At 53.0% G+C, this 10,769-nt stretch overlaps 1 protein-coding gene across 16 annotated transcripts in view; it reads right to left on the bottom strand.

Moving 5' to 3' along the window:
- Nucleotides 1–10,769, bottom strand: part of SLC45A3 (solute carrier family 45 member 3) — a 29,851-nt gene that overhangs the window by 4,673 nt on the left and 14,409 nt on the right. For 4 of the 16 annotated variants that reach the window (XM_071768128.1, XM_071768130.1, XM_071768127.1 and 1 more), the window contains 5 exons: nt 7,862–7,915; nt 6,615–6,728; nt 5,061–5,478; nt 3,992–4,825; nt 2,359–2,624 (listed from right to left, as the gene is read on the bottom strand). In XM_071768128.1, the coding sequence (XP_071624229.1) occupies nt 2,359–2,624; nt 3,992–4,825; nt 5,061–5,232 (1,272 nt within the window). In that variant the 5' untranslated portion in view covers nt 5,233–5,478; nt 6,615–6,728; nt 7,862–7,915. Of the gene's footprint in view, nt 1–2,358; nt 2,625–3,991; nt 4,826–5,060; nt 5,479–6,614; nt 6,729–7,669; nt 7,739–7,861; nt 7,943–10,769 lie in introns of all 16 variants that reach the window. The other 12 variants (XM_071768132.1, XM_071768129.1, XM_071768140.1 and 9 more) reach the window with 6 other exon arrangements.

Raw genomic sequence — 10,769 nt, 5'->3', positions numbered from 1 at the left:
CTTAAAAATCCTCCCACGTGCCTCTTACTGACATCAGACTTCAAAGCAACTCAAAACCCAGCACAGAAGGGGCATTGTGTGAGCTCAGTTAGCATGTCCCCCCCAGTCCCAGCCCTTCATATTTGATGCTGACATTCCCAGAAAGCTGCTCAGCTGCCCTCAGGCTTCATGCCACGTTTCTTGGGCTTCTCTACTGATCCAGGCCAAGGATTTCAGAGACACAAATCCTGGCCAGGGTGTCTGAAGAGCTAGTGTGGAGAACCTAGGATTCCAAATCACACAAACGCAGGAGCCACTGGTGCCTCCATCACCTCCACCGAGCTGCCAGGCACTGCTGGAACATGCAGAGCTTTTCCTCCTCTTCTAGACAAGTTTTAGTGGCCATGGAGAGAGGAAGGGGCAGGAAAATGAAGCCACCTACACAGGCTGTGCAAAGCAAGGAGCTCGAGGTGAGGTGACCCTGCAGACTTTCCCCAAAAATCCTGCACAGGGAGGAAGCAACAGCCCCTCCTGCTGAGTCACTTTGGGTGAAGTGTTTCAAGTTAATGAAGAGTTAAAAAAGAAAACATGAGAGGGAAGGGAGAGGAAGCAGGAACAAGGGAAGTAAAAAAATAAAAAAAATTTTAAAAATCTGACCAGATTTCAGCAGTAATAAAAAAGAAGAGAAATGGGGAAGACGGAGAATTTTCTGCAACAGGCATTTTAGCAACTGCTCCTTGTGGGGTCTCCCTGCAGCCTGCTGCAAAGTAGTTGGTAATGAAAGGAGGAACTTTTAGAGTTAGGGCAACAGAGAGACCAAACCCAGCTCTACCCCACACACCTCATTGTACTCAGAGTATTTCCCTGCCAAGCCTCTGGCAAACTGTTGGGCATGTGGCTTTCCCATTCCATGTGGCTTTCCCATTCCATGTGGCTTTCCCATTCCATGTGGCCTCCCCATTCCATGTGGCCTCCCCATTCCATGTGGCCTTCCCATTCCCAGCCTCTGGAGTTTGGTTTTCATCCTGTTAATATTCTGTTCCTGGGAGATCCCAGGCAAAGGGAAGCAGAACACTCCCTCATACCCCTATTTTGACAGGGTGCCTGGTGCAAATTGGGATGGGTTGGTCAGAAATATTTGTTCAATGTGAACATCTGGATGCCTGTGGTAAAAACTCCTACTTATTGCACTGCAGAGTGAACTGCCTGCCATTGGGATGAAAGAGCTGCACTCAAACCACAAATTAATTTTGCATTTGCAGCACAAGAGAAGCTCCTATTAATCCAGTGTGCAGCTCAGGAACCTCCTAGGACTTCTCCACAAGGATAACATCTGTGGCACAGGATTACTGTGCATTTGTGTTAGTGTCAAAAGTTTCACAACATTTATTTTTCTTGGAGCTAGGGGAATAGGAAGAACCTGAGTTCTTGTTTTGCTGATCTTCATGCTATGGACAAAAATTGGAAAGCAGGACCCTTAAGGGCTGGAAATTCTTGAGGTTTTTTAGCACCTGAAGTTGGCAGGGCAGTAAACTTGACTTGGTGCACACAGGTGGAACCAACCTGAGCACCAGTTTCTCTAAAAAATAATGCAGAATCCACAGGAACACAGGACATCCCTTTTGATCCACCAGTCCCAGCTGATTTCTCTCATCTTACCCACTCACCACTTTTAAAATTTGTATAATGCTTGTTGTGAGCAGGGGATGCCTAAGGAAGGAGATGCTCAACTCTTTTATCTCCTCCATTTCACATCAACCTTCAGAGAAGACAGAGAGCAGAGACAGAGGTGGAAAACACACAAGTGGGTTTTTTTCTTCCATGGGCTGAACAGACAGAACCAGCAAGTGGCAGAAGAGGCAGGGCCAAGCTATCCTCACAGCTACCAGGCAGCCTGGAGCAGCCCCCTACCTGCTTCTCATGATGGTACAGGGATGCCAGGGTGTGTAGGGCAGGATCTGGAGTCCCCTACCTGCCTCTCATCATGGTACAGGGATGCCAGGGTGTGTAGGGCAGGATCTGGAGTCCCCTACCTGCCTCTCATCATGGTACAGGGATGCCAGGGTGTGTAGGGCAGGATCTGGAGTTCCCTACCATGATGGTACAGGGATGCCAGGGTGTGTGACAGGCTCTGGAGTCCCCTACCAGCTTCTCATGGTGGTACAGGGATGCCAGGGTGTGTGACAGGCTCTGGAGTCCCCTACCTGCTTCTCATGGTGGTACAGGGATGCCAGGGTGTGTAGGGCAGGATCTGGAGTCCCCTACCTACTTCTCATCATGGTACAGGGATGCCAGGGTGTGTAGGGCAGGCTCTGGAGTCCCCTACCATGATGGTACAGGGATGCCAGGGTGTGTAGGGCAGGCTCTGGAGTCCCCTACCTGCTTCTCATGGTGGTACAGGGATGCCAGGGTGTAGGGCAGGATCTGGAGTGCAGAGAAGGTGAAGCCCGTCAGAGCGGCCGAGATGGTGACGATGGTGACACTGTGGGAAAGGCACATGATGAAGGCAGCCACGGGGAAGAAGACCACACTGGCCAAGTAGACTGCCCGAGTCCCAAACTGCTTCACCATCCTGTCCATGATTGTCGAAAAGAAGATGGATGTGACACACTGGAGGAAAAGGCCCAAACTCCCCATCCGGACACCTGCAGGGAAGCAGAGGTGGTGACAAAAACTGCCCTGACTGCACCCAGGTTCCCCACCTGGATCTCCTTTGGTGTCCAACTCCATCCAGCCCATGTGGCACAGCCACCAAGAGGCCTGAGAACCCCAGGGCTGGGTGGGGAAGCAGAGCAGCATCACCAACAACCAGCGAGAGCCTGGCTGCAGCTCCCAAGCTCCCCTGGAGCAATGCACGTGCTCCTGGGCACCTTCCTGCTCTTGAGCCAGGATCTCTCACCTGCTGGTGAACCAGGATCTGTTGTTATCTGATGCCAAAACCAGCAACTGAACAAAAGGAACAAGGAACTGTTCTTAAGCCAAGGTAAAGTGCAAAACATCCACAAAAGGACTGTGGTATCCGGTAGCAATCCGGACCTTACCCTTTGCAAAGATCTATCAGATTTCAGGGAATAAAAATCATTAACTCTTTGGAGCAAGGATCATTACTCAACACATGCTTCTATGACAGCTGGCACAATGGAGTCCTGACCTGCTGGAAACGATACAGTGCAAGTGTTAAATAATAATTAAGCTCCCTCTAAGCTGAGCAGGCACTGGGCACAAAGAGGCAGAGCTGAGGGAGGCAGGGAGGGGAAAACTCAGAGGGCAAGACAGCCAGCTGGAAGAGAGGGACCAGGGAGGTGCCTCCAAGAAGAGAAAAGACCTAGATCAGGGAAAATAAAAGAATGGGTGGGCAGCAAGTCAGGCAAAAAGGGACAGGTAATGTGCTGCAGGGAGCAGGATCCCACGATGTGGACGTGGCACCAGTGAGTGGTATCAGAAAGCACTGGAGAGAGGGGTGAGGACTGGGAAAGCTGCTTAAAGGCTCCCCAGACACAAATATGAGATGGGAATCTCACAGGAGCAAGAAAGGGAGATGCAACAAAGCCCACCCCACACAGAATGTGTCCTGGATTTCCAAGCCCTGCTCTCCAAGAGATGGGGAGCACCATCACCCCTCACTTAAAATAAGGGGGGAGAGCAGTGAATGGAGCTGGCAGTGGCAACCACAGCTTGCAAACAGAGCCAGGTACATCCTGTTCAGCATGCAGCCTGCCAGACCGTTCTGCCACTTAACAACCCAGCCCCAGGGCAGGGCTATGCTGCCAGATCTAGATCTGTGCTTGGTAGCTTGGAGGAGAAAGAGGTGTTTCCCTGTGAGGTCCCCTGTGCTGTGCTCTGGGAGTCATGGGGAATGCTTTTTCCTGTGCCATCTGCAGAAAGTCTGGTTTCCTGCAATGCTTTTTGGGTTTTTTTTTTATTATTACTAGCAGAGCTGAGCCCATCCCTAGGGATGCTCCTGTCCTAGGGAACAAGTGGTGCCACCTCAGAGCATTGGTTTGCTTCTCACCTTCATCGTAGTGGCGTCTGGCATCTGTGCCTGGCTTGGCTCTGGGGACACCGTGGTAGAGTCCTTCCCCAACAAAATCAGTGTAGAACAGCATGAAAGTCATGAGAGCCATCCAGCTGCAGAGCTCAGCCACGAACAGGCGCCGGATGACCTTGGGGATGCGGCAGTAGAGGCCGTGGAGCCGTGGCACCAACGTGCAGAGGTTCCTCAGAGCCTGCATCAGGTGCCTGGCCTGCAGCAGACACAAACTCCTGGAAAGTTGGCAAAAACAGCAGGCAGGAGGTGAGGGCTTTGGGAGAGCATCCTTCAGCTCCGGGCCATCCAAAACGTCTGCCTGGGTGGCTGCTTCCTCTGTCACAAAGAGCGTGGCCAACACGCAGCCGAGGAAGATGAGAGTGAGGAGGGTGAAGAGGCATTTCTCCTGGCCTCCCAGGTAGAGGGCCAGAAAGCTGCTGCCCCAGTCGATGGCTGGGAGGAGGTAACCAATGCAGCCCCCCAGGCTGATCATGAAGGCGTAGACAGAGAAAGCCTGGCGGCAGTTGTCTGGCTCCTGGAAGAGGTCTGAGAGCAGAGCTTCCAGAGGGGTGAAGCAGACCTGGCCACAGAAATCCAGCAACCCGATGCCCAGGATGAGGAAGACAATCTCCAGTGGGCGAGTGTTGAGGGCAAAGAAGGCAGCCAGGCTGCTGGCATGGGGGATGACAAAGAGGCTCAGGAGGACCCCCAGGCACAGCACCCAGATGAAAGGTCGCCTCCTGCCATAGCTGCTGTGCCAGTGGTCGCTGGCAGACCCGATCAGTGGGACAAAAACCAAGCCAAGGACAGGTCCTATGCCTGGAAAAGAGAAGCAGGTGGTGTTAGGGGGACTGACCTGGAGGACACTGCTCTGTAAAAAGAGCCTGGGATGTTTTGGGAACTGAGTAAGCTTCGCTGGGTAGCAGCCCTCCCCTCTGAACACGAGGCTGCCCTTTGGTGTAACAGTAGCCCTGCTCTGTGTCCTTAATTACCCCCCCTCCTCCAGACTCCAAGAGGAAACCAGCACCCCAAAGAAGAGAGAAAAACTGCTTACCCAAAACCATGGTCATGAACTTCTCCTCCACACCCACTTCCAGCAGCAGGGGAGGCACATAGGTGATCCCTGCAGCCAGGCAGACCTCCAGCCCAAACGTCAGGGAGTTGACCAGCAGGAGCTGGGTCTTACGGTTCTGGAAGGGCATGGTGCCCCAGAACCTCTGTGCCATGCTGCCCCAACACCCCTCACTGCCAGAGGGCTGGGTCCCTCCGGCTGCAGCATTCCCAGGGGTGCCCCACAGGGGAGGTCTGGAGCTTCTCTTCCTGGTCTGCTGGGCAGATGCTGCCTCCCATTTTTAGCAGGGCTGAATTCACCTCCTTTCCCTTCCTCCTCTGATTGCAAAATTCGTCCCCAGGGATGCAGGGGCAGGCAGGGATCCCACTCCAGGCTCTGTGTCCTGCTCACGTGCTGTGGTCTGAGAGAAGAGAGAGCTTGTTAGACACAGCAGGGTCCAGGGCAGGGGAAAGGACTAAAACCAGGGACCAGAGACACAGCATCACTGACAAAGACACCTCCCATCCCACCAGGCCTGCAGGCATGGGAGAGGGTGGAGAAAGGAACCCCTGGGAGGGTGGCAAGGTGAAAAGACACAAATTACACTGGTGCCAGGTTTCTCTCCAAGCTTGTGAGCAGTGAGAGAGGCACCTGGCAGATAAAGCTGGGAAAATCCAATCCCACCTTCAGGCTACAACCTCACAGTGTCCTGTCCTGCCTCATGGGCAGCTGTAGCCAAGGGACAAGGGATTTAGGGTCCCCTCTTCCAGTGAAATCAATCCCCTTGGAGGATGAGGGCTGTGGGCACTGCAGTCACACAGGGTCACCTCTGGAGACCCAGGCCACTGCCAAATGGCCAGGTCTCTGGGAGAGACCTCTCCATGCAGCTCTCTGGGAAGCAGTTTCACCCAAATCCCATCCCCAGCCCCTGAGATGGGGTACAGAGAACAGATGGTGCCTCCACGGAGTTTCACAAACAAACCTGACCCACTTTAGCCTCATCTAACAGTGAACAGCAATTACCTTACTCATTAGTCTGAGTCATTTATTTGCCCTGTAACAGCTCCCTCTCTACAGCCTTCTCCAGAGAGGAGAGGAAACCAGACCAGGGCAGGGGCTAAGCAGCAAGAGAAAGCAGAAGCCTCTCAGTAACCTGTTCTGAGCCACTGGGTCAAGCTGTAAATGACAGAAATCCTGCAAGGTTACCAGTCCCCCAAACTGCTGATTTGGTGAAAGCATCCCAGAAAAATGGTCTGGAGGGAAAGTAGAATGGGTTAGCAAGATATTCAGCTCCTTCACAGACGCTGACTTGGGAGCAAAAGAAATTGCTGCCTAATTCCCAGGGTCGACGTGCTCTGGCTTCTCACCCTGACACAGGAGCCTTCCCACAGCCACACTGGGCAGAGATGGATCTCTGGTCACCTAACCCAGCCCAAATCCTGTTCCCTGGCATCACAGAGCAGGTGTGTGACCCCCATCACTGCACGAGTGTCAGCAGACAGGGATAGCTGGGACGGTTCCTGCATCCTCTCCCTTTTCTCTTTCTTCCCCTCTCACCCCCAGGGAGATGCTCCAAGCTGGTGATGAGGTTCTCACAAAGCTGGAAGCACGGGGCTGTGCCTGTGGCTGCTGCAGAGGGAGGCAGCACTCCCGAGCTGAGGAGCTGACAGCCTGCCAATTGCACACAATAAATCCTGATTATTTTCCTTCCAGGATCCCCCACCTTCCCCCCCCCTTCCACACTCACTTAAGACCTCAACTGTCACAAAAGATATCTCCTTTTAACAACTGTGAACATTTAGCTGACTTGCCCAAGGTCAAATAGCAAACCCAACTGGCAGAGGGGGAGCAGCAACAGTTTTCCTTTAATCACCAGACAAGGCTTCAAAGGGCTCCTCAGAGGCCCCAGACATGCTCAGCATTATTTCAGATCCACTCTATCAGCAAGGAAGCGACTGGGGGCAGCAACCACCTTCCTCAGATGTGGGTTAGACACAGGATGTCTCAGCCTTGTTCGTTGCTGGTGGGTGCCCAGCTGGCTGACAGCCCTGGGACAGGAATTGCAGCCCCCCAGCTCCCAGAGCAGAAGCCTCGGTGCTGCTCAAGAGCAGACTCAGAAACCAAAATTAACTGAGCCACCATCAGATAGAGCTGGGAGGGAGGTGGAGTGTCAGCTGCTGTAGTTGGCAGGGTCTGGAGGGCTTGCAAAGAGGGATTAACCCCAGGGTAAACCCCAAATATTAAGTAAAAGATGTCACACACACACACACAGAGAAAGAAAATTGTTTTCTTCTCTTTCATCACAGTGACATCTCCAGCACTGGTGAAGCAGCAGGAATCTGTCCCTCTCCCCAGCAGCCCAAGCATTTCAGTTTTGAGGCAGAGAGTCTGAGTTTCTTACCAGAAGGTAAGAAAAGACCTTTCTCTCCCCCCTCCACCTCAGAGGGCTTTCATGAAAATATAAATCCCCGTGCAGCCAGAGGCCCTACTCATGTAAAGCCAGATGAGAAGTTGTCAACAGCAACCAAGTTGTAGATACAGACTATGAACCTGTTTCTTTTTAAATTGCATTTTGTCCCAAGACCCATCAATCACTTTTTTATTCTGTTCACAGAATGGAGATGGACTGGATCTCCCAACAGAGATGGATTGGATCTCCCAATAGAGATGGACTGGCCTGGCTGGAAACAGCAGGGCAGGGTAGGAAAATCATCTGAAGGGTTGATCTGGCAGAGGGATGGAGGGGGAAGATTTGGGAAGAGTCCTTCTTCCCAAAGGAAAGGAAAGCATAAGCCAGGACTCACCTCTTCCAGCACGATCCGGGACACGGAGCCTTCAGGAAAAGCTTCTGGAGGAGTCTGGAGGGAAGCAGAGGTGGAACCAAGCTGCAGGTACACACATGGGTTTGGTTTCAGGGCCCTCCCTACACCAAGGTGTTATTAGCAGCAAACCACACCTGCAGCCAGGCAGTGCTGAGCAAACAGGGACCCAGAGCTCACTGGGCACCTCGGAACCGCTCCCCACGCCGGCCCGAGAAGGAAACACCAGGGCTGGCCCCACACCTGAACCTTGCCCAAAGCCCTGCCCCACTGTTAACATTTCTCACCTTCCCTTCCTGACCTGCTGGCACTTCACAAACAGCCAGATTTAGCTCATGGGGTTGTTTTTCTTTTTAAAGACAAGGAGGATGTGCCCTGCAGCTCTGGGGGGAGCAGTTGGGCTCTGGCAGCCCGGGCAGCAAGGGCATTGAAACTTGAAATTTAAACTTGAAATTTAAACTGCTAATCTCTCCCAGGACAATTTATCTGACAGACTGTGCAGGGGGACTGCTCAGGTCTGGCATTCTGTAACTTTATTCTGATGTGGAAGGAGGCAGTCAGGCAAACCACCTCCTAGCTGGGAGCTCCTGTCATTTCCAGATCCTGCTGGCAGAGAGCTGGGAGCAGCCTGTCCAGCCTGCTGGGATCTGGAGTCCTGTGCCAGGGAGACCTTTCCCAGCCAAAAGCTGCATGGCCACAGGCACTTCTTGGCCTCTGGCCTCAGTTTCCCCAGACTTCTACAACAGGGAGGGTATTTCTCCTTCCCTATGGAGTACAGTGCCAAGGTCCCAGCCAGTCCCCCAGAAGGGACATCCCAGCCCATCCCAGCCCAGCCCAGCCCAGCCCAGCCCTTCCCATCCCATCCCATCCCATCCCATCCCATCCCATCCCATCCCATCCCATCCCATCCCATCCCATCCCATCCCAACCCTTCTGTGTGAGGTTTCCTGAGCACAGAAGCAGAAGGAAGCCACATGTGGGGCTTTCCTGGAGCTGTCGTGCCATGGGGACATCATCATCTACTGCTGGGCAACAGGGCTCCTCCTCTGCTCTTCCTCTCCCTCCCCAAGCACAAGCAAAGCATCTTTAAATCCAGGAGTTCTCTTTTAAGCTAAGAAACCAAATCCTTCCTTTCCTTTCTCTGCAGAGAAACAACAGAGCAGCTCTCAGATCAGCTCACCTGGCTGCCAGGTAGGAGGGCAGGAGCAAAGCAGCCAGCAAGGAGAGGGCTCTGGACACCTGCACAGAGGGGATTTTTCAGCAACAGCAACCAAAGCAGAAAGGATTGCAGCTCCTGCAGTCCTGGTGCCTCCTGTCCCCTCTCTTCTCTCCCACTTAAGCACCCAGAAGGACAGGGAGGCAGACAGACAGCCTGCCCTGGGGACCACATCTCACCCAGCAGCAGGGAGCAAGGAGAAGCAGCAGGGATGGAGCCAGGGAAAACACATCCCTGAGCCCATTTCTCTAAAGGCAGTGGGCCAGCAGACTGGATTCCCACGTTTATTTCCCCAGCAGAGTTTGTTCTCTGTGCACAGGCCACAGGAAAAGTTTTGACAGATGTATTCCCCTGCTCGAGGTGGTGCAGAGAAGCAGCAGGGCCCTGTCAGACAAACCCCACCTCATCTGAGCTTGAGAAAAGCACCAGCACAGGCACAGACGTGTGCAGAAAGGGGACTGAATTGATCAGGGATGTCAGATATCCAGACTCATTTACACCAAGCAACCCCCATCAGCAGCACGAGTTCACTTCCAGTTTCCTTCCTCTCAGCCTTTGCTCTGTCTGCCCTCGCTCACAGAATCTGAATCAGAAGAAACAAACCCTGAGACACCCCAAGTGTCCCTGTGCTGTTCCCAGGTGACACAGACCCACTCCTTCCCTCCTCGTGGCACAGCAGGTTTGGTGCAGAAACCCAGAGGAAAGAGGGAAGGACCAAAGATCCTGAGCTTGGTTTTCCTTGGGTTTCCATCGAGAGCCACGAGGTTGCATTTCCAACCTTCCAAGGAGCTCTTGCTGAATGTTATTAATTCCCCACTCCCTGGAAAGCCCTTGGGAAGAAAAGGGTGGGAGAAAGCCCAAGTGTGAGTGCTTAGGGAAGGGCTGTTCATCCAGTGCCACGTCCTTTTCACAGCTATCAGTGTCCATTCACTGCTGCTGAATGTGAAATCCACCATGGAGAATAGCTCTGGCAGGCTTCAGCAGGATGAAATGGAAAACTCACCCGACCTCTCCTGACCCTCTCCCCCCTTCCCCCTCCCTTCCCAAATCTCCTTGACCCCATTCACAGTGTGGGGAGAGGGGAGTGGTCATTAAGGAGGAATGGGAGCACAGCAATTTATTTAGTCTCTCTGAATTAACTCGGAGTTTCCTTTGAGCTCAGGGGCTCCATTATATCACACTGGGCAGCTCGGCTTAGGGAAAGAGCAGCACTGGGTGGAAATCCCCTCAGACAAGGAAAAAGAAGACCTGGGTACCTCAGCCCATTTGAAATTCCCTCCCTCACCCCAGCATCCAGCAGCCCAGACACCAGGATCTGGTTGGTAAGGCAGGGCAAATCCGAGATGCTACGGCTGCATCCAGAGTTAGGGGAAGGGAAAAAGTCCCTGCAGCAGCTCACATCTTCCAAGCAGTTTGGATCAAAGGCAGACATGCAAATTTCCCGGGGTTGGAGGCTGATTCTTTCTTGCCATGCTGCAGTATTTGTTCCACATTCATCAAGTGGATACAGCAGAGGCAGCAGGGACAGGCAAAGAAGGTCCCAGTGAGATGGATGAAAGGGTCGAAATATTTACTAAGAATGGGAGTAAGGAAAAGATGCTTTCCCAGCCTGGCAGGCTAACAGCACTGCCCTCCCTCTGCCTGTCATCCAGAGGATCCTTTCCAGGCTGGGGAAAG

The sequence above is a fragment of the Heliangelus exortis genome, chromosome 25 (assembly GCF_036169615.1).
Source record: "Heliangelus exortis chromosome 25, bHelExo1.hap1, whole genome shotgun sequence".
NCBI lineage: Eukaryota > Metazoa > Chordata > Aves > Apodiformes > Trochilidae > Heliangelus > Heliangelus exortis.
The sequence above is the reverse complement of the archived record's forward strand: the minus strand, read 5'-3'. Positions and strand labels throughout refer to the sequence as shown.